Genomic DNA, 23817 nt, shown 5'->3' on the forward strand with positions numbered 1-23817 from the left:
GATTGCAATATATTAAAACTAAATGATCTGCTGTGTTATAGTTAACTGGCCTGCATTAATTTTTCCCCCTTTGTATTACACCAGTACCATGTTAAAACATCCAAGAAACATTTGATAGAACTGAGAGACAGTTGCGGTTTGTTCGAAGGCTCCTTTGAATATTGTAGGTGTCTGAGATGTCTGCGTTGCTGAAGAGGAGTACTGCACTAAAGATCAGAAAAGTGTGTGTATGTGTGGTTTTTATCAAATTTATCAAAACAATTCATCAAAATTTTCATGAGTGACACACAGATTTGTCATTGTTTTGGGTCTCTATGTCCCGGATGTAGTTTGTATGAAAAACGTTTGTCCATATATCTATATAAATAATATAAAATATAGCACTGGAAAAAATTGAGACCACTTTTTTCTTAAATCAGCATCTCTATGTATGGCAGCCATTTCATTTCAGTGAGTGTGCTGGAATTCCCACACAAGTACACCTCATTTTACTTAATGGGGTACTGATAAGGTGATCACCTGAACAAAATCGTGTTTAATGAGGGAAAAGTATAAAATCCACTTCTGTGGTCATCATTATCCTCATGCAATTGGATGAGTTTGGATGGCAAAAACAGTGCTTTTAATTGGAATACAAAATTATCCATCATGCGAAAAGAGTTAAAAAGAAGTTTTGAGTGAGGGAGGGGAAAAAGTGTTCAATTCTGGCTTCACTGGCAGGGATACAGTGAGCGGCAGGTTGCCTCCATCCTCAAAATTTCAAGGATGGCAGTTCATAAGAACAAGGTCAAGCAGCAGACACTGGGGACAATAAAATTAGACTGACGGAGGGCGAAAACGACTCTCCACTGACTGGGATGATGATCAACTCCTTCAAATGTCACTCAGCAACCATTGGATGACATCAAGTGACCTACAGAAAGAATGGCAAATGGCAGCTGAGGTTAAGTGCATGGCAAGAACTGTTCAAAACAGGCTCCTCCGAGCGGGGTTGAAGTCTTGCAAAGCTGGAAAAAAGCCCTTCAATGAGAAGTAAAGAAGAGCCAAGCTGAGGTTTACTAAAGACCGTAAGGATTGGACCATAGAGGACTGGATTCAGGTAGTCTTCTATGATGAGTCCAATTTTCAGCTTTTCCTATCACCTGGTCGTCTAATGGTTATACATAAACCTGAAGAGGCCTACAAGCCCCAGTGTCTCGCACCCGTTGTGAAATTTGGTGGAGGATTGGTGATCTTCAGCAAGGCTGGAATGGGGTAGATTTTTGTTTGTGAAGGACACATGAATCAAGCCATGTACAAGGTTATCCTGGAAGAAAACTTGCTTCCTTTTGCTCTGACAATGTTCCCTCACTCTGAGGATTGGGTTTCCCAGCAGGACAATGCTCCATGCCACACAGCCAGGTCAGTCAAGGTGTGGATGGAGGACCATAAGATCAAGACCCTGTCATGGCCAGTTCAATCTCCAGACCTGAACCCCACTGAAAACCTCTGGAATGTGATCAAGAGGAAGATGGATGGTCACAAGCCATCAGATGAAGCTGAGCTGATTTAATTTTTGTGCCAGAAGTGGCATAAAGTCACCCAAGAGCAATGTAAAAGACTGGTGGAGAGCAGGCCAAGATGCATGACCGCTGTAATTTTAAATGTCAGGGTTATTCCACCAAATATTGATTTCTGAGCTCCTCATAAGTTCATATATTACTATTGTTTAAAATTGAATATGATCTTGATTTCTGTTTTATTCAAGGTCTGAAAACACTTCTGAAAACACCAGAGAATGCAAAGGAGAGAGTTGTTTGAGGAGATCAGAAAGAAAATTATAGACAAGGCAAAGACTATTAGACCATTTCCAAGCAGCTTGATGTTCCTATGACTACAGTTGAAAATGTTATTAAGAAGTTTAAGTTCCATGGGACTATAGCCAGCCTTCCTGTACATGGCCACAAGCAGAAAATCGACCACAGATTGAACAGGAAGATGGTGCCAATGGTAGAAAAAGAGCCAATGGGAACTTCCAAAAAGATAGAAGTTGAACTCTAAAGTCAAGGGACATCAATGTTTGATTGCACCATCAGTCACTTATTGAGCAACAGAGGGTTCAATGGAAGGACTCCATTGTTGAAAGAAAAACTTAAAAAAAGAAAAAAAAGCCAGACTGGAATTTACTAAAATGCGTATTGACAGGCCACAATGCTTCTGGGAGCATGTCCTTTGGACTGATGAGACAAAATAAAAGCTCATTGGCGAGTCACATCAGGTTTATGTCCACAGAAGGGAAAAAAAGTGAAGCTTTCAAAAAAACCAAAAAAACGCCATACCTACTGTGAAACAGGGAGGAGGCTTGGTGATGATTTGGGGCTGCTTTGTTGCATCTGGCATGAGGTGCCTTGAATCTGTGCAGGGCACAATGAAATCTCAAGACTGTCGAGGCATTCTGGAGCAAAACATACTACCCAGCATCAGAAAGCATCTGTCTCAGTCATAGGTCGTGGGTCTTCCAAAAGGATAAAGACCCCAAACACACAGTTAAAATCACCCAAGAATGGCGAAAGAATAAAATGTTGGACTATTCTGAAGTGGCCTCTAACATCTCTGGAAAGAGCTGAAACCTGCAGTGTGGAGAAGGCACCCTTCAAACCTGAGACAGCTTGAGCAGTTTGCTCAGGAAGAGTGGGCCAAACTACCTGTTGGCAGATGCGGAAGTCTTATTGAGGGCTACAGAAATCCACTTGTTAGCAGTAATTGCTGTGAAAGGTTGTGTAACAAAATATTAAGGTTACCATCATTTTGTCCGTTTTCATTTGTTTTGTGATGTAAAATTATTCAGTTGAATCAAAAGCAAAGTCTGATTTGTGTTATACATGCAGTAAACAGTGATGGATGCCATTAACTCTTGTCAGTTTCAAGTTATTTCAGAGATTGGGGGGGGAAACAAACCACAACTCTCGTGGAAGAGTACCAACAAATGTCTGTGTGTATGATATGAAGTTTATCTTCGAGTGGTGAATGTACAACCCTAATTCCAAAAATGTTGGGACACCTATGCAAACTGTAAATAAAAACAATGCGATAATATTTGTAAATCATGGAAACCCTATATTTAATTGAAAATAGTACAAGGACAACATATCAAATGTTGAAATTGAGAAATTATATAGTGTAATGGGCTATATATAAAATTATTTATTTTTAATAAATATGCTGATTTTGAATTTTGCTGTCAGCAGCATGTTTCAAAAAAGTTCACACAGGGGCATGTTTACATCGGTGTTGCATCACCTCTACTTTTAACAACACACTCTCTATAAACTTTTGGGAACTGAGGAGACCATTGCTGTAGTTTTGAAAGAGAAATGTTGTCCCATTCTTGCCGGATATACAATTTCAGTTGCTCAACAGTTCGGGGTCTCCTCCTTTGTCATATGGTGCATTTATGAAGCACAAAATGTTTTAAATGGAAGACTGGTCTGGACTGCAGGCAGGCCAGTTCAGCACCTGGCCTTTTTCTTTTTTTTTTCCCCCCTTCTTTTAAAACTATGGAGCTATGCAGTTTTAATATGTGCAGAATGCGGTTTGGCATTGTCTTGCTGAAAGAAGGAAGGTCTTCCCTGAAAAAGATTGTCTGGATGGCAGCATATTGCTCTGAAACATGTATATCCACAATCTTGCCTCCCCCCGTCAAATCTCCTCCATATCGCAACTTCCACCTGTTCGCTCAGATCCTCCTCTTCCACTCATCTCTCCGTGCCCTCTGTCCACATTAGCACCATGGGGAGCAGAGCTTTCAGCCGCTCTGCTCCCAAACTCTGGAACTCCCTCCCACCTGATATCTGTAATATTGATTCTCTTCCTCTTTTCAAATCTAGACTCAAAACTCACCCGTTCAAAATAGCCTATTCTTTTGTAATTTGCATTGTTTTTTTCTCTTTTCTTAATTTTGCTGTTTTAGTTTCTATCTGCTGTTTAGCTTATTCCCTGTAAATTGCATTTTTCCCCCTTTCCATTTTATATTGTGTAGTTTCTGTTTGTTTTTTCTGTTTTATTCTTGTAAAGTGTCCTTGAGTGTCATGAAAAGTGCTTATAAATAAAATTATTATTATCACAGCATTAATGATGCCTTCCCAGATGTACAAGCTACCTATGTCATGTGCATTAATAGAATAGAATGCCTTTGTCACTGCACAAATGTACAATGAAATTTAGTTCATTATACGAGAGCAAAGCCGCTGTGTGCGCGCTGCCACTCTTGGACACTTGAGCCCAAGGCCGTCCTATGTTAATCTAACCTGCATGTCTTTGGACTGTGAGGAAAACCAGAGCATCTGGAGGAAACCCATGCAGACACGGAGAGAACATGCAGACTCCACACAGAAAGGCCCCCATTGGCCACTGAACCTAGAACCTTCTTGCTGTGAGGAAACAGTGCTAACCACTGTGCAAGTGGTTAGCACTGTTTACTTTTTTTAAATTAAAAATTTTTTTTGTGTGTAACTGTGCTTTGCACCCTCATACTATCTCAGATGCTGGCTTTTGAACTGTGCACTGAAAAGCTGGATCGTCCTTCTCCTCTTCAGCCTGGAGGATGTGGTGTTCACGATTTCTAAAAAGAATTTCTACTTTTGATTCGTCAGACTTCGGGACTATTTTCCACTTAGCCTCACTCCATTGTAAAAGAGCTCGGGCCCAGAGGAGGTGGTAGTGTTTCTGGATATTGTTTCTATATGGTTTTAACTTGCATTAGTGGATGCAGTAATAAACTGTTTTCACAGACAGTGGTTTTCTGAAGTGTTCCTGAGCCCATACAGTGATTTTTCACTGCAGACACGTGTCTGCTTTTAATGCAGTGTTGCCTGAGGACCTGAAGATCACAGATATCCAGTGTCAGTTTTTAGCCTTGTCTCTTGCATACAGAGATTTCTCCAGATTCTCTGAATCTTTTAATGATGATATATACCATAGATGATATGATTCACAAATTCTTTGCAATTTTAGTTATTCTTAAATTGTTGTACCGTTTGCCCATGCAGTCTTTCACAGAGCTGTGAACCCCTTCCCATCTTTACTTCTGAGAGACTCCGCTCTCTGGCATGCTCTTTTTATATCCAGTCATTACTGATCTCTTGCCAATTAACCAAATCCTTTTTCTTTTATCATTGCACAACTTTTTCAGTCTTTTGTTGCCCCGTCCCAACTTCTCTGAAACATGTTGACATCAAATTCAAAATGAGCATGTATTTTTCAAAAAACAATCAAATTTCAGTTTCAACATTTGATATGTTGTCTTTGTACTTTTCTGTTTCACTGGGAAAAAAAAAATGTTGCCATGATTTGCCAGTCTTCACATTCTGTTTTTATTTGTTTTAGACAGTGTCCAATTCCAAAAAAAGTTGGGGGTTGTATACATCAAAAGTGAGCAAAGCGAACATGTTGAAAAATGTGTCACTCTGAGATAAATTTCATATCTTCATACCACCATGTAATGTTCTTTATATTGTAGACACATCCACAAAAAAATTGCAAGTTAATCAAAAGAATTTTAATTTTGAACTGGTTTGCCATTTTGACAACGTGCGCCCAGTCAGCAAGAAAACTTTGGCAGTGACACCATTGGCATGAAATACTGGGAAATGGGTCACTCAGATCCGCAATGTATTCCATATGAAAAATGAGTTTTTCTAACCCAAGAAGGTAAACTTCATATTTTCAAGCTAATGTGTTTTTTTTTTTTTTCCATTTTATTTTATAGACACATTCATAAACAAAAAGGTGTGCAAATTTATCAAAAATTTATCAGTTTTCTCACGAGTGATGCATAGAGATTTAGGTCATGGTTTTAATTCTCCATGTCCTGGATGTAGCTCATCTGAAAAATGAGTGGCATATTTCCCAATAAAATGCTTGTATCTATATATACAGTGGCATATTTCCCAGTAAAATGATTGTCTATATATACAATACTCAGTGTAAATGAGTACACCCCCTTTGAAAATTAACATTTTAAACAATATCTCAATGAACACAATTTCCAAAATGTTGACAAGACAAATATCGATCACAGGGAAGCCAGTTAAGAGTCTGGGCAAGGTCTTTGACAGCTCTCTCAAGGATGCAACATCTATCCAGACAGCCTGTGCTGAGTTGAATGGCTGGCTGAAATCTGTGGACAAATCCGGTCTACCTGGAAAATTCAAAGCATGGGTCTACCAGCATGGCATCCTTCCCAGGATCCTGTGGCCCCTCCTCGTCTATGCCGTCCCAGTATCCACAGTAGAGACCTTGGAGAGGAAAGTCAGCAACCACCTGCGGAGATGGCTGGGGTTACCTAAGAGCCTGAGCAGCATCGCACTCTATGGGCGCAATAACAAACTGCAGCTGCCCTTTAAATCCTTGGAGGAGGAGTTCAAGGTAATGAGGGCTAGAGAAGTGTTGCTGTACAGAGACTCCAGTGATCCAAAGGTGGCCAATGCTGGAATCCAAGTGAGGACGGGTAGAAAGTGGAAGGCAGAAGAGGCCGTGCAAATGGCTGAAGCTAGGCTGCGCCACAGGGCTCTGGTGGGGGTGGTCGCACGAGGCAGAGCTGGTCTAGGATCCTTTCCAACTCCACAAATGAACACCAGGGGGAAGGAGAAGTGGCGCCTGGTCCAAGAGGAGGCGAGGGCTGCTGTGGAGGAAATAAGATCTTGCAGGGCGGTGGGCATGAGACAGCAGGGGACCTGGACACGATGGGAGAATGCGCTGGAGAGGAAAGTGACCTGGACTGAGATCTGGAGAGCTGAGCCTCACCACATCAAATTTCTCATCCAGGCAGTGTACGACGTGTTGCCCAGTCCATCAAACCTGCATGCATGGGGTCTTGCAGAGTCACCAGCTTGCCCATTTGTGTTCCAAGAGAGGCACCTTGGAACATGTTCTTAGCTGCTGCACAACAGCACTTGGAGAAGGGCGTTACCGGTGGAGGCATGACCAAGTCCTGAAGACCATCGCTGAAGCCATCAACACAGGACTGGTATGGGCAAAGCAGCTGTGCCCCCCCCCCCCCCAGGTATACCATTGCCTTTGTCAGGGCTGGGGAGCAGGTTGCCCAAGCAAAGAAAGCACCAGCAGGCATCCTGACCTCTGCAAGAGACTGGCAGCTGCTAGTGGACCTTGAAAAACAACTGAAGTTCCCCAGCCACATTGCAGTCACCACCCTCCATCCTGATATCGTCCTTGTATCCGAGGCCACCAAGCAGGTCGTAATGCTGGAGCTGACAGTCCCGTGGGAAGACCGCCTGGAAGAAGCTTTTGAAAGGAAGCTCTCCAAGTACACGGGGCTGGTCAATGACTGCCAGCAGTCAGGATGGAGGGCAAAGTGCCTTCCAATTGAGGTAGGCTGCAGAGGCTTTGCGGCCCGGTCCTTGGCCAGCGCACTAGGGTGTTTAGGCATCGTCGGACAGCAGAAGAGGAGAGCCATCCGCAATACCACCGAAGCGGCAGAGAGGGCCTCAAGATGGCTGTGGCTCAAGAGAGGAGAACCATGGAGTCGTGGTAGCTAGCATGCCATCTGGACACAAGCTGGGGTCTGATCAGCCCCGGCTGGGTCATCTGGATGAGGGTGTATGATGTTGAAAGACCCGAAACACCCAGTGATTCCAGGAACATCACTGACGATGTGTCCAGTTGCATCAGTAGATGTGTTTCCACAACAGTATCTATATATACAGTGGCATATTTCCCAGTAAAATGCTTGTCTATATATACAGTACTCAGTGTAAATGAGTACACCCCCTTTGAAAATTAACATTTTAAACAATATCTCAATGAACACAATTTCCAAAATGTTGACAAGACAAAGTTTAATATAACATCTGTTTAACTTATAACATGAAAGTAAGGTTAATAATATAACTTAGATTACACATTTTTTCAGTTTTACTCAAATTAGGGTGGTGCAAAAATGAGTACACCCCACAACAAAAACTATTACATCTAGTACTTTGTATGGCCTCCATGATTTTTAATGACAGCACCAGGTCTTCTAGGCATGGAATGAACAAGTTGGCGACATTTTGCAACATCAATCTTTTTCCATTCTTCAACAATGACCTCTTTTAGTGACTGGATGCTGGATGGAGAGTGATGCTCAACTTGTCTCTTCAGAATTCCCCATAGGTGTTCGATTGGGTTCAGATCAGGAGACATACTTGGCCACTGAATCACTTTCACCCTGTTCTTCTTCAGAAATCCAACAGTGGCCTTAGATGTGTTTAGCCATGTTGGAAAAGTGCACAACGACCAAGGGCACAGAGTGATGGTACTGTAGCATCTTCTCTTTCAGTATAGAGCAATACATCTGTGAATTCGTGATGCCATCAATGAAATGCAGCTCCCCGACACCAGCAGCACTCATGCAGCCCCACATAAGGACACTGCCACCACCATGTTTCACTGTAGGCACCAGGCATTTTTCTTTGTATTCCTCACCTTTGCGACTCCATACAGTTTTGAAGCCATCAGTTCCAAAAACATTTATCTTGGTCGCATCACTCCAGAGTATAGAGTCCCAGTAGTCTTAATCTTTGTCAGCATGAGCCCTGGCAAACTCTAGGCGGGCTTTTTTGTGCCTGGGCTTTAGGAGAGGCTTCTTTCGTGGACTGCGTCCATGCATGCCATTCCTCTGCAGTTTATGCCGTATTATGTCATGGGAAATAGTCACCCCAGTTTGGCTTTCTACTACTTTAGATAACTGCAGTGAACTTGCATGCCAATTTTCTTCAACCCGTCTCATCAGAAGACGCTCCTGTCGAGGCGTTAACTTCTGTGGACGACCTGGACGTCTCTGTGAGATGGTTGCAGTTCCATCTTTCTTAAATTTTTGTACCACTTTTGCGACAGTATTCTGACTGATAAGTAAAGCTTTGCTGATCTTCTTGTAACCTTCACCTTTGTGGTGTAAAGAAATTATTTTCTTTGGGGAATTCTGAAGAGACAAGTTGAGCATCACTCTCCATCCAGCATCCAGTCACTAAAAGAGGTCATTGTTGAAGAATGGAAAAAGATTGATGTTGCAAAATGTCGCCAACTTGTTCATTCCATGCCTAGAAGACTTGGTGCTGTCATTAAAAATCATGGAGGCCATACAAAGTACTAGATGTAGTAGTTTTTGTTGTGGGATGTACTCATTTTTGCACCACCCTAATTTGAGTAAAACCTGAAAAAATGTGTAATCAAGTCTATATTATTAAGCTTACTTTCACGTTATAAGTTAAACAGATGTTATATTAAACTTTGTCTTGTCAACATTTTGGAAATTGTTTGCGTTCATTGAGATATTGTTGAAAATGTTACCTTTCAAAGGGGGTGTACTCTCTTACGCTGAGCTGTGTATATAAAAATAAAATATAATTTTACACACACAGTGTGTGGGTGGTGGGTTCCCCCCCCCCTTCTTCTCTGTGTTATTTCAGTTTTGAAGTCTTCAAAGTAGATGGCCTTTCGATTTCATAAAATTGGTGAAATTTAGTTCCCTCTGAAATTTGGTTAATGTGATTTTTGTATGTTTTATTTCTGTAATATTTAAAAAAAACAAAACAGGCCATTCCGTGGCTGGGAAATTATTTAATTTGAGGGGATTCCTTAGCAAATAATGTGCATGAAATCATTTGCTTCATGCAGTCCAGCAGACAGAGGAAGTCCGTGCATGCTTATCTTTGACTGTGCACTGACAGTTGCATGATTCTGTCGCTAAACGAACAGCTGATCACACGGAGGTGCTCGCTGACCGCTGATATTAGTTTGGTTCTGCATTTCCTTTCCTTCTCAACATAATGTTCTTCTTTTCTCGCTTTCTGTTACTGTAGTCTGTCTTTCACGTTTCATTCGCATACTCGCGTCCTCCATTTCCCTCTCCTGTTTCAAATTTGTGTCCCACAATACCTTGTGTGACCAGGGGAAGCCCACCACGTGATGCATAACCTAGTATCTTGTATTGTGTCATGGTGAAGCAGGAAAAAATAGTTCTGAATTTAGGGCCATGTGGCAGTATAGGCAGTATAGCTTTCAGTATTCTACAATGTAGAAAATGGTCAAAATACAGAAAAACCTATGAACAAGTAGGTGTGTCCAAATTTTTGACTGCTACTGTACTGTATATACCACCGCAGACACTTTGAAACACTGAGCATCAGAGCAACAGTGAAAAATATTTGCCATGTGGACATAAGGCAGCTGATTTGTAATTCAATATCTCTGTGGTCTAAAGTATGATAAATAAGGTTGAAGTTGAATTGCACTTCAAAAAAGGACTGAGATTTGTTGTAAACTTATGAAATGAAATATTTGCACCAAAATGGTTTGGTACTTTTTTTTTATTAAAAAAAAAAATTCCCACAGCAGCTCCAAGACCTAATCATGGGTAATTTGCAATCTTCCTTTCCTCAGGTGATTTGGCGTTTAACAGTGGCGGTTTGCTATAACCCGAAAATGCTTTAATATAAACGCCCTTGCAACAACTATACCGTCGGTATTGCTTCTTATTCGCCTTTTTAATTGCTAAATTAATGCTTTTTGCTGCTAAACTGCTTTAAACCATAGCAGAGCATAATTTTATTTACATTTAGAGGGCTACAGTACAGGGGGAAACAGTTATGAAGCTGGTTTTGCATTCAAGCTTGGTTCATAACATTTTATCTTTTAAATGTGTTATGTTGACTCACTTTGCTTTCCTTCTTGTTTTGAGCATCCATGGAAAGGTGTGTCTACAGTTGCCTTGATGTATCTTTTTAAAAAAAAAAGATAAACGTACCTCTACCTATCCAGTTGATTCCATCCATTTTGGTATATCACTACAGTGACGTGGCCATTCTGATTGCTTCAGCCACCAGAGTCTCTAGGGAACATTTATACTAGTGGTTTCCCATTGCCTTCTACTAAATTATTATAGAGCTTTTCTCCTCTCAGCCATTCTCACACACGCATTCACTTCTATGGACAATTTAGAGCCACTAGTTAGCTTAACCTGCATGTCTTTGGACTGGGAGGGGGACCAGCGCACCCTGAGGAAACCCACACAGATGCTGGGAGAACATGCAAACTCCACACAGAAAGGCCCCCATTGGCCGCTGGGCTCGAACCCAGAACCTTCTTGCTGTCAGGCGACAGTGCTAACCATTTACACCACCGTGCCACCTCCAGTTGATTTTAGCCATGTTATTTAGTTATGCAGCTCTGTTGGATAAATAAAATCCCTGCTGTCTGTTTCCAGAAATAGCCTGCAAAGAGGATGCCTTTCTTACCAAAGAGATATTGACTCATGTGGATTCTACACTTACCCAGCGATGCTGTAATAACTACCCCACAGCTTGTGAGTTTACACCTCATGTGAGTAGAATTCAGTCTAACCCCAAATCTAACTGAATTTTAATCACCTAGTATGGTAATTTTGCATGCCTGCTACTCGGCACATTTGTTCTCTGTTCTTCGATTACAGTCTCACCACAACCAGCATTTATATTTTTAGATTTAGTTGTGGTTCAGCACACAAGGGTGGGCAAATGGGCAAGTGTGTAGTCCTTAGGTTGGGCTTGGCTTACCTAAAAGTGAGTGGAAGCGTAAGCTAACGTACTGCTAGTCAAGTGCATTAATACAGAATAAGTTAAACAGAGTGGACAACTCTGTAACCATTGTCTTTATCTTCTCCTGATAAAGTTTTTAGTGTAGCTCATCAACCTTGACAAAATTGTTAGCGAAAGTTTCGGCTATGAACCAATGTTGGTAGTGCAGCAGGCAGTGCGATTCCGAAGCATGTGCTATAGCACTGAGGTGTGTTGCAGTATTGTAAAGTACATTTATGTTTAAACATGCATTCCAGATACCCAACATTTGTTTCCAAAAGTCATTAGGAAGTAAGGTTTGTTTTCTTTTTCAGTCTTCTATTTCTGGTTATGTCTTCTTGTCCACCAGGCACATAATAATAATAATAATAATAATAATAATAAAGCCATGCCTCCTTCACTGAGCCTATCAGTCCGACAGCACTCAAACACCTCTTGCGTTTCAAAATGGCAAGATCTAAAACTAACTAACTAAATATTTTCTTTGCCAAACAACGTAATTGAAAAACACTGTGGAAACTTTTTGCCCAAAACTCTACCAGTACAAAACTTATGGGTTTATATTTTATTTATTTTTGGGTTTTTTTGTATGACAGGAGTGAAAATAATCTTATCTATGTAATAATCCATGTTTGGTTTATTGCAGGTTAGAACTCAACATACTAACTGTTCATCTTCGGACATCAGTTCTGAGCAGAAGCATGAAAGTTCTGGGTCAGTTTTTGCTTTACATTTTTGCTTTGCTTTACAATATAGAAATTTTTATAACTGCAAAAAAAAGGCAATACTTTAATCAACACAAACTTATGCAATCTGATCGTAATACAGTTGATAATTGGATTTCTTTCAAAATATATGGTTTCTGCTCCAATACAACTTGCAAAAAAAAAGTCTACTGAACAGTTTTTATGCTTGCAAAATGTCAACTATTGAGACTACGGTGTTCCAGCAGTACCCAGATTAATACATGTGCAGAAAAGCCTTATTATTGGACTAAAATTTCTGTTGAGGGATTTAATCTGATTTGTCAGAATATGCTGTTTAAATGCCTTCTTGAGTTATGTGGAAATCGGTTAATATTGCTGTGCATGTAGATATGCTAACTGATGAACTCGCATTAACACACCACTGCTACTGAAGCTTTAATAGTAATATGAAGAGAGGGAATGTTTATACATGAGTATAAGCTGCCTACAAGTTTATTTCCCAAGCTTTCAATATCAAACTTTGATCATAAAAAAAACAGTTGTCATTTTAAGCCTAAAATGAGTATAAACAATCCCTAAACACTATTTTAATGTCTTGTTTAAGGATAGGATCTGATATGAACTCTGACAGGGCGAAATCGCCTCACCCCTTCCTCTCTTGGGTGCTTATGTACAGTATAGTAAATTATAGCACTTTTCCTCAGAGTGTACAGCTGCTCTCTGACCTTGCATGAGCAAGTTTAAAAAGCTGCAGGGTATATTTGCGCATCTCTGAGGAAGTCCATGCTAACTTTCACCCTCTGGTTGCTAGTTATTGCTAGTTAGTTGCTGTTGTGTGATGGGACTAAGTAGTGGGCAGGAATTGGCAAATGAGTGGGGGGACTGTTTTAGTAATGGTACAGTCACTTTGTAGTCTTCAGCAGTTATTGATCAGCTGTACAGTAGAAGCAGTGCTTTTGATGGTTTGATCAATAAATCTAGAGACACACAATTATAGGCATACTGAACATCCTCCATTTTAACGCATCTTGTACCTACAAAGTTGCCTATAGTGTACCTTTTTAAGGGTAAGGCTTTAAAGGTACGCTATATGCATCTTTGTAGGTAAAAGATACATACTTTATTGTGCAAAAGGTGTAAGCTTTGAGAGCATCACCCCAGTGACAAAGGGTAGAGTTTGGTACTGAGTTTTGTGTGTACGTACAGGCAGAACTTGGAGTATTTCATCTTAAACTCTGGAGCACCTTCATGTCTTTAAAAATAAAAAATAAATTTATATATATATATATATATATATATATATATATATATATATATATATATATATATGGGGCGGCACAGTGGTAGTGGTTAGCGCTGTTGCCTCACAGCAAGAAGGTCCGGGTTCGAGCCCCGTGGCCAACAAGGGCCTTTCTGTGCGGCGTTTGCATGTTCTCCCCGTGTTCACGTGGGTTTTCTCCGGGTGCTCCAGTTTCCCCCACAGTCCAAAGACATGCAAGTTAGGTTAACTGGTGACTCTAAATTGACCGTAGGTGTGAATGGTTGTGTGTCATCAGCCCTGTGATGACCTGGCGACTTGTCCAGGGTGTACCCCGCCTTTCGCCCGTAGTCAGCTGGGATAGACTCCAGCTTGCCTGCGACCCTGTAGAACAGGATAAAGCGGCTAGAGATAATGATATATATGATGATTGTGCTTGTTTTTGTGCCTTCAATTGTGAATTTAAACAAACTTTTTTCTTTCCTTCAGCTGCTTTTACTGTGAAGAAAACCAGGAATCCTGGACCAACAGATGCTCCACACCAGTGCTACCCTTCTGTTATTTGTCCTACACCACCACCAATTTGGACTTTGTTACCCGGCTTTCCGACTTAATCTGGCAAACAGATATGGAGAATAAAACTTCCAGTGAATGCAGGCCCTCGTCTGTGGATGTGACTGAGCAGGGCAGCCCTGACTCCAGGGGCAGTTACTTTGAAATGGGCCCAGATCACAGTGATGAGATCATGGGCTGCTTTTCCTCTTCCACACTTCAGGACAACAATTCTGAGAATTTGGAAAGCTCAAACATTCAGATAAATCTGATAACGTGGTCTCACTGTATCAGTGTGGGCCAAGATGGCAGTCTGAATCAGATGCCATGCTGTTTGGCTGCAACAGATAAAGCAATGGTGGTTTTTCAGACACGGTCCAAAGAGACTCCACATAACTTAGAAGAGCTAATGGACTGCATTAAAGTAGCACTGATGGTGCCGTATTCAGACATGGACGCATTTTGGTTTGACGTTCCAGACACATGCATCTCCTTAATGTTGAAGTCCAGTGCCACACGATGGTACTTCTTCTCAGATGGACAAAATTTGAAGGAGATCCATTCTCATGTGAACTTGCTTCTGGATAGAACTCAAAATGAGCATATCAGTGAACAGTCTAATATCCAATCATTTATTCAGCAGTTTCTAAATTCCTGGGAAATTGATGAGAATGATAGTGGAGTGAAAACTGGATATATAGCTCATGTCCTGGACCATGCCTCATTGATTCAAAGAAGTAAAAACAGCTCTGCTCCCTCTGACATTTTATCTTCAGTCCATGAAAGCCACATCTCCATCCCATTGCTTCTGTTCCTCACGACACGACATCTCTGTGTGCTCAAGGTCGATTTTGTGGCCATGGCATTAAAACGCAATGGAAATTGCATACGCTCTTGTGCCAAGTTAACCAGAATTCCACTTGCGTCTACATTGCTGAATCCCAAGCAGTGTCAAACTGGACAAAGCAGTTCAGTCACCCATCGCTTTTGTGATGGCCATGTTTTGGAGCTCATGGCGGGGAATGAACACCTAGCTGCCATTTTCGCTCTTCCACATGACAAGTTTCTGTTTCTGAAGCAGTTCACTCAGTTCCGAGCCAGCCTTCGAGACATCAAGATCATTACTCTTCTGCAGACCAGTAAACGCCACCTGAGAGTGAACAGCACAACACCTAGCAAAACTATCCAGAAAAAGAGGTAGTGAAACATCGGTCTTGTTGAAAGGCCATTTAATAAGAGCTTGTCGTTATGATTTCTGTAAATATGCCCAACAGAGTAAAGGAGAGAAATCAGCATGAAGACTTATCTTTAGAGGAACTTTTTTCTGCTTTAAACAGAAGTTTACTTTGTAAGTTGTCAAGACGCCACCACTGAATTTGTTTGTTGTGGTAATGTCACAATGTTCACTATAGTCCCTTGTGGGCTTTCACTGTCCAGATATTTGAGACTCTCATAAGAAATGGTGACAGCCATTTGCGCTCTCATCCGATCACTAGTTCAAATTCCGATGATGCCACAGCCATCCATACTGACTGACTGCCGATATTAAAATGAGCACTACTTAATATTATAAAAGTAGCTCTGCTTGTTTGTTGCTGCTAGAAATGTATTTCTAGTGCTGAGGTTTGTTTAAGATATAATGGTATGTAAACACTATCTTTTAATAGGGAGTGTGAGAGTGGTTCTGAAAATGAGGACAAGCTGCCATGAATTCATGCTGACTTATGAGAATGTGTACCCTAGTGCGCAAAAGGAAAGAGGGCGTTTTTTTTAATAAATACATACATACTGTAACTGTTAGAATTTGTTTTTGCTACTACCATTTTTGTACCATTGCTTTGTAGTACCATCTGCTGGACTAAAACTGTTGGGTAGCTTTAATGTAAGATTTTAGAATTAGGCCACACCAATTCGATTAGTTGGTTCTCGGAATCGCCGCTTGAAGAAAATGCAAAATTAAAAAAAAAATCGAAATCAAACTCCCGCCAACAGAAAAGGTCACGTGATGTGAGATCACGTGACGTCGAAAACCAATCAAATCGCCCCTTTAACTTTCGTTAAAGACTTGTGAAGTAGCCTACTCCTGGTCAAATATTTTTTTCTGTGCATTGTAGATGTTCAATTGACTGTAATTCAATCGTTTATTTAGCCTATCTGTTTACTGGTTTGCCTGTATTGTTTGGTCTATTTCCACCACTAATTTTACCATCAGAGCATTTTTTAATTTTTATTTTTATTTCGCCTGCTCGCTTCATATTTTTCCTGAAAAAATCCGAGAACCAACTAATTAAATTGGTGTGGCCTTAGGTGTGAATGAAATTATGTAAATTTTTTTTTTTTTGTATGTGTTTTTCTACATTAGAAGTATTGTCATACTCATATGGTCTAAATGGGTTTGTTGTTATTTGAAGTGTTTCTCAGGACACACAGAAGCCCCATTTAACCCTGTCTCTGCTCAATCCTGGAGACTCGCTTATCCAGCAGCTCTCCGATGAAAACCAGTGTCCTTCCCACCTATCTCTGTCTTCAGCCCAGCATCACATTTCCTCATTGAGAGGCAAGGAGGTTATAAACTTCTTCCATGACAACATCGCAGAGGTATGCAATGTGCATTACTTAAAGCAAGCCTGGTTTCAGTTTGTGCATTTCTTGATTTTAATTTGTATTGGTTGAGTTTAAAGGAACAGTCCACCGTACTTCCATAATGAAATATGCTCTTATCTGAATTGAGACGAGCTGCTCCGTACCTCTCCGAGCTTTGCGCGACCTCCCAGTCAGTCAGACGCAGTCAGACGCGCTGTCACTCCTGTTAGCAATGTAGCTAGGCTCAGCATGGCCAATGGTATTTTTTGGGGCTGTAGTTAGATGCGACCAAACTCTTCCACGTTTTTCCTGTTTACATAGGTTTATATGACCAGTGACATGAAACAAGTTCAGTTACACAAATTGAAACGTGGCGATTTTCTATGCTATGGAAAGTCCGCACTATAATGACAGGCGTACTAACACCTTCTGTGCGCTTCGACAGCGCATTGATGTCTGAGCTCAGTATCAATGCGCTGCCGAAGCGCGCAGAAGGTGTTAGTACGCCTGTCATTATAGTGCGGACTTTCCATAGCATAGAAAATCGCCACGTTTCAATTTGTGTAACTGAACTTGTTTCATGTCACTGGTCATATAAACCTATGTAAACAGGAAAAACGCAGAAGAGTTTGGTCGCATCTAACTACAGCCCCAAAAAATACCATTGGCCATGCTGAGCCTAGCTACATTGCTAACAGGAGTGACACTGCGTCTGACTGACTGGGAGGTCGCGCAAAGCTCGGAGAGGTACGGAGCAGCTCGTCTCAATTCAGATAAGAGCATATTTCATTATGGAAGTATGGTGGACTGTTCCTTTAAGAACATTTTCGTGACATAAAAAAAGTTGCTTTTTTGGCTAATGCAAAAAAATTATACATTGTACTGTATACACAGTGCCCTCCAAGATTATTACACACACACACACACACACACACACACACACACACACACACACACACACACACACACCAGTAAAGATTAGTAAAAAAGGGTTAGAATAAATCCACCTTTTGGTGAAGTAGCTTCATCTCACACTAAAAAAATGAGAGAAATCCAATCTTTTTTTTTTTTTTTAAGCATTTTATTTTTGAAAGTTTTTTTTGACAAGTTAAGACACAGGTAAAGACAGCACACAACAAACAGACAAAACATAAACTGCACCAAGACAGCATCACAACACAAACTACATCTACAAATACTGCCAGTCCATTCAAGATAAGCATCTCAATAAGTCAGTCCAACAAATGATAGAAATGTTCTTTAGATGTCAGGAACTGTCCATGAGGTGAAGGCCAGAAGTGATCAGAGAGGTCCCAAAGGCAATGTCCCAGAGTGTGTTTTTTTTTTTTGTAATATTCAAAGGGCAGGAAAACAGACAGCTATACATAAAGGTACATTATAGAATACTCAGGTGTGCCTAATTCGACACTGTCTCTCTGTCCCTGTTAATATAATCAATAAAGGGACCCCAAATCTTAAAGAATTTGGTGCAATTATCTGATATTGTGTATCGCAGTTCAAGATATAAACAAGACACCATATCATTCAGCCATTGTTTAAAACATGGTGGAGAACAAGATTTCCATTCCCTTAAGATCACCCTTTTTGCTATAACCATTACCAAACATAAGAGCCTCTTGTAGAGCCGTTGGAAGAGTTATGGAGTAGGTGGAGCAGTGTAATATAGCAAGGATACCATCTGGTTGCAGTGGCTTGTTATAAATAACACTGTATAAATGAAAAATGTCATCCCAGAAACCTCTGAGCTTATGACCGTCCCAAAAAAGGTGAGCCAGGGTCCCATCATTTGATTTGCACTTATCACAGATAGCTGAGACAGAGGGGAATATCCTATTAAGTTTAGTTTTTGAGTAATGTAAGCGGTGGATGACTTTATACTGAATAAGCTGAAGTCTAGCATTAATAGAACATACTTTAATCCTTTCTAACCCCATTGCCCATATCCCATCCGAAATCTCCACACCTGTGTCCTTCATCCAGGCATCCCTAATGTGAAGAGAGGATATGTTTACTGGGAAAAGTGAAACAAACTGAGAAATGAGACCTTTGGATATAGGGTTTGTAGTCAAAAGATTATAGAAGTTATGTTGGTCAGGCAACTGACCAAGAGGTAGAGACTGTTTTACAAAGTTTCTGATTTGTAGATAGCGAAAGAAATGCCCAGTGGGAATTTGATATTTCTCCTGAAGTTGAGCAAAAGCAGAGACTCAGATTGTTTTGCAGGTCAAGGGGCCCACAGGGCCCCTCCTGGGAAAAAACAGGGGCCCATTTCTACAATGGGGGGCCCAGTGATTATCCTTCAGTTGAAGCGAACCTAGTGAGCGAAGCGAGCCCAATGAACATCTGGGGCAGCCCAGGGGCTGTTTATTTTTATTTATTTATTTATTTGGTATTAGAAGCCATATGAAGCAATGTAGATGACAAAAATCAGTGCTTCAACCAAATATATTGAGATATTGTTTAATCAGTGGCAATATTTTGGAATTCAACCACAGGCCACTATATATCACATCTATATCTCCTCCTTGTAAATTATAATTTATTTTAACTTGTTTTCAGTTTGGTGTAGGTCTATAGTAGTAGCAGTAGTAGTAGTCACCAGTGGTAGTGGCAGTGGTGGTAGTAGCTGTTGTAGTAGTTGATGTTGCAGTAGTAGTTGTTGTAAATCTAGTATGACTACCTTGGGTATCAGTTTTTTCAGGTGAATGTACTCTTTCTGCCGAAGAATGCCAAAATAGATGTATTTTTTCTTTTTTTTTTTTCTTATCCGCTGCTACACTACAGGAATTACATCCTGACCCCTACTTGGTGGACTTATTTATTTATTTATTTATTTATTTATTTATTTATTATATTTTTAAAATTTATTTTTTCTTTCCTTGTTTATAATTGTAAAGCGTCCTTGGGTTTTTTGAAAGGCGCTATATAAATGTAACATTATTATTATTATTATCCATGTTTTCTTGTCTCTTTCGAATATTCGTACATAGACCGTAAGACGCCACCTAGCGAAAGACTTGGATCAGGTTTTACTCGCTTGGGACGCTACGAAAGGGGCGGCGTAAATACACGAACGGGTCCGAAGTATATTCAATATGGCGGCGGTCAAAACAAATTCATCCGATGCTGAAATCTGTTGAATATCCAGATAATTATGTTGGAAGTTGCATATTTGTGCAATATTTTCGATACTGAGACCATGAAGTCAAATAATACCAGTCCACCCAGGATTTCGTGGGCCTTTTTTGTGATTGTTGGAGGCTAAAATGTCTGATGTTGCGGGGGTTTTCCAAAAAATTGCGATGAAAGTTGCGGTGTTTTTTAGGTTTTTGTTGCGATTACATTGCGGGAGGAAGTGAAAGTTGCGAGAAATTGTTGCGATTTTCTCTTTTTGTGATTAAAATTGAGTGACATGTTAAATATTAAGTTATTACTGAAAAACTATTGATTAAAAAAAACAAAGACACTGAGAAATGGTCCTATAAACATCTTTACCAATATAAAAGATTACCAGGACTACAAAAATGCAGAAAAATAGGCTTTACTTATCCAAATGCACCTGTTGGTTCAAAAGTTAAAGTGCAGAGAACCTCACAGCACAACATGACCTTAAAATATAATATAAATGCCTCAGCTTTTGTGTAAGAAAAAAAAAAATAGTACTGTGGCGGCACGGTGGTGTAGTAGTTAGCGCTGTCGCCTCACAGCAAGAAGGTCCAGGTTCGAGCCCCGTGGCCGGCGAGGGCCTTTCTGTGCGGAGTTTGCATGTTCTCCCCGTGTCCGCGTGGGTTTCCCCCACAGTCCAAAGACATGCAGGTTAGGTTAACTCGTGACTCTAAATTGACCGTAGGTGTGAATGGTTGTCTGTGTCTATGTGTCAGCCCTGTGATGACCTGGCGACTTGTCCAGGGTGTACCCCGCCTTTCGCCCATAGTCAGCTGGGATAGGCTCCAGCTTGCCTGCGACCCTGTAGAAGGATAAAGCGGCTAGAGATAATGAGATGAGACTAGTACTGTGTGCAGGCAGTCTCTCCTGAAGACTAAATTAAACAATAATTATAAACTAATAAAATAAGTGGCTCAGGCTTCATAGAAGAAAAAACAATTTGAACAGAATCTCACAGTATGATGCTGAAGCTGCCTAAACAATGGAAAATAAAATATCGTTTTGGCAAAAATGTTGGCATCCATTAATTTCTTGTATTAAGTAAAAAAAAAAAAAGTAAAGTGCACACAGTCCTTCACTGTAAACATAACACACTTTCAGTAACAGAATTTAAGCCTATATAAACACTCGGTGCATTTACATGCACATAGAGAAAATCGAATTTCTGCCGTTGCTCGACTGAAATCGAAGTTCTAAATGCCATGGAAACACCTTAGCTAGGCTGAAATCGAACCGAACTTGATTTCTCGTAATCGAGCTACACGACCTAGATTATGCGATTTTAGCCGAGCTACTTAGTGCATGTATACCCTATCGAGCTACATAGTCAAGCTACTTACTTCAGCACTGCCCCTTCCGGAAGTGACGAGACCACAAGCGGGAAACACAACAGCCTCGGTTGGCATGACAACGGCATGAATCTTTTCTTTTGGTGGCATTGTTTGCACTGTTAAAATTTAGCTCACTTACTGTATCACCAAATACATCTGTACAGCTGTTGCATAGCTGTGAATTGTGTACATAAACAAGTCATTGTATTTGTGTATGTATGTATGTGTATGTGTGTATATATATATATATATATATATATATATATATATATATATATATATATATATATATAAATAAAATATTGTGTGTGTGTGTGTGTGTGTGTGTGTGTGTGTGTATGTATGTATACACACACACACTCCTGGTATACAATGGCCAGATATATACTTGTACCTTATTAACAAGACTTCAGTGTACACCCACGAAAAACTTCGTGCCTACAAGTCTTTAGACGCATATGATTATGTGCGGGCATGTATAACTTGATTAACAATGCGACATTCATATTCATTTTGTTTTAATCAAATTATACCAGTGATGTGATGGCAATGTGGCTTTAGCTACAACAGCAAATACCAACACTAAACAGCAATTTGCAGGAGGTGATGGCATGAAAGGAATGATAGTGTAAAGAGTGCAGCTAAGAGAAATCAGAGCTGCGTAAAAAGCGAGAGGCAGAGACCAGAAATGAAACTGAACGGGGCGGGAGCTAGGTTAGAGCAGTCAACGTAAGTTGGCATTTAGAGTGAGGGCACATAATTTTACCTTTCCATCCTTGCTTTAAAATTGTGATTTTCGGCATACACAAATAATGATGGCACAAAATCTGGACTGCTTGGGTCAAGCGAGACCTCTCCTACAAACAAAATTGCATGCAAAGCTAAGTTAACATGCTAACAATATTCATTACATTGTGTAACTATGACCCAGCTAATCAGACAAACGTTACCAAAGTATTTTGCTACATCAATAAACGAAGACTAGAAAGAATAAAGAAAGATTTAGTAAATAGCCTGATCTTACCTGTGATGAAGTGGGCGCTGCAAACCCGTGCATTTTTGATAGTGCTTTCATCCCAGTCTACACGTTAGATGGCTTGTAGCCATAGACGTCGGCGATTTTTTTTTTTTTTTTTTTTTTTTTGGAATGGGCAAGATCCTGCTGGAATTCTGTACATTTTAACCCCATCACTGCTACGATTCTGACACCCGACAACACAACAACTAGGCATTTCTGAGTCTTTTTTGGGTCCAGGCTGCGCGCGCAATTTCCGCTTACGTATGAATGACGTTTACTGCGAAGGGGTCTATAGCTCTTCTTCATGACGACAACCGGAAGTGTACCAACACGATGGGGCATGTAGCGCCACCTGTGGCTCGGGTGCACAATGTACCTCACACAATAGCTCGATTTCCTTGTGTGCATGTAGGATTGGATTTCTCTGGCACCCCTGCTGGGACCCTTAGCTCGATTACCGACAGTAGCTCGATTTGGATGTGCATGTAAACGCACTGACTGACTCGCACATCATGCAATGTTGCCAGATACTGCTGATGTTTTCCAGCCCAAAACATGTTCAAAACCCGCCAAAATGCACTTAAAACCACCCAAGTGTGCGGGAAACCGCCCAATCTGGCAACACTGTGCACATGCTGCTTCTCTTGAACGAAAACACGGAAGTAAGGTGGAAGGTAGTTTGTCGACGCCACCTCAAGACGACGCCAACGATTGGTCAAATTTGCGGGAAAGTTGCGGTGATTGGATATAATTGCAACACCGCCCTGAATTCGCGGGGATTGGTTGAATTTGCTTTGAAGTTGAAAATCGCAACATCGCGAAATCCTGGGGGGTCTGTAATACGCCACGAAACGTTCCAAATAGGGTATAAAATGCTCGTGTCCATATTGGCCCCTGCCCCTCTCGACAATGCGTTCATTATTCGAAATGGTGCATCTTAGACGCGGGCGCGCCAACAATCTGAGTCTCTGCAAAAGATGCAAAACATTTGTTTATATAGAAATCTCTAACTACAGACAGGCCCTGCACAGCCCAGGAAGTAAATGACTTTTATCCCAGTTAATAGTGAACCCAGAAAATTGCCCAAATCGCTTTATCAAATCAAGGAGGGGGGATAGGGATGATTTCGCATCCGACAAACTCAAAATCACATCATCTGCATACAAGCCAATGACACAGTCAGATATGCCACATCTTATCCCATTAACAGGGATGAGAATTTTCCACGGATCCACGGAATTCCGAGTTTTTCCCGCTGAAAATGTCATTTTTGTGAAACGTGTAAATCCGTTGAGAAAATTTCGGGGTGTGTGTGTATGGTTAACGATCTGTGGTCACCTTATAACGCAGACATCCCGAGTCTCCCGGAAGTTCCGGGAGTCTCCCGCATATTGATAGTGGCTCCCTGATGCCCGCAAATTGGAGAATATCTCCCAGAATCTAGAGCAAGCAAGCAAGCGCGTGCACGCGAAACATTGTCTACCTCGCGCATCTTAGAATGTGCGCATATGACGGAGCGCGAGAGAGAGACTGCATGTGTGCCTGTTCATGTAGCGCATGTTAGACAAAGAGCATCCTGATTGGGTTACTC

The 23817-nt window shown here is 40.9% G+C and overlaps 1 protein-coding gene across 3 annotated transcripts in view; it reads left to right on the forward strand.

The window, feature by feature from the left end:
• nisch (nischarin) overlaps positions 1–23817 on the forward strand; it is a 107061-nt gene that overhangs the window by 38517 nt on the left and 44727 nt on the right. For all 3 annotated transcript variants that reach the window (XM_060910929.1, XM_060910930.1, XM_060910931.1), the window contains 4 exons: positions 11243–11358; positions 12238–12305; positions 14046–15305; positions 16520–16706. In XM_060910929.1, the coding sequence (XP_060766912.1) occupies positions 11243–11358; positions 12238–12305; positions 14046–15305; positions 16520–16706 (1631 nt within the window). The remainder of the gene's footprint in view (positions 1–11242; positions 11359–12237; positions 12306–14045; positions 15306–16519; positions 16707–23817) is intronic.

The sequence above is a fragment of the Neoarius graeffei genome, chromosome 26 (genome assembly GCF_027579695.1).
Source record: "Neoarius graeffei isolate fNeoGra1 chromosome 26, fNeoGra1.pri, whole genome shotgun sequence".
Taxonomy (NCBI): Eukaryota; Metazoa; Chordata; class Actinopteri; order Siluriformes; family Ariidae; genus Neoarius; species Neoarius graeffei.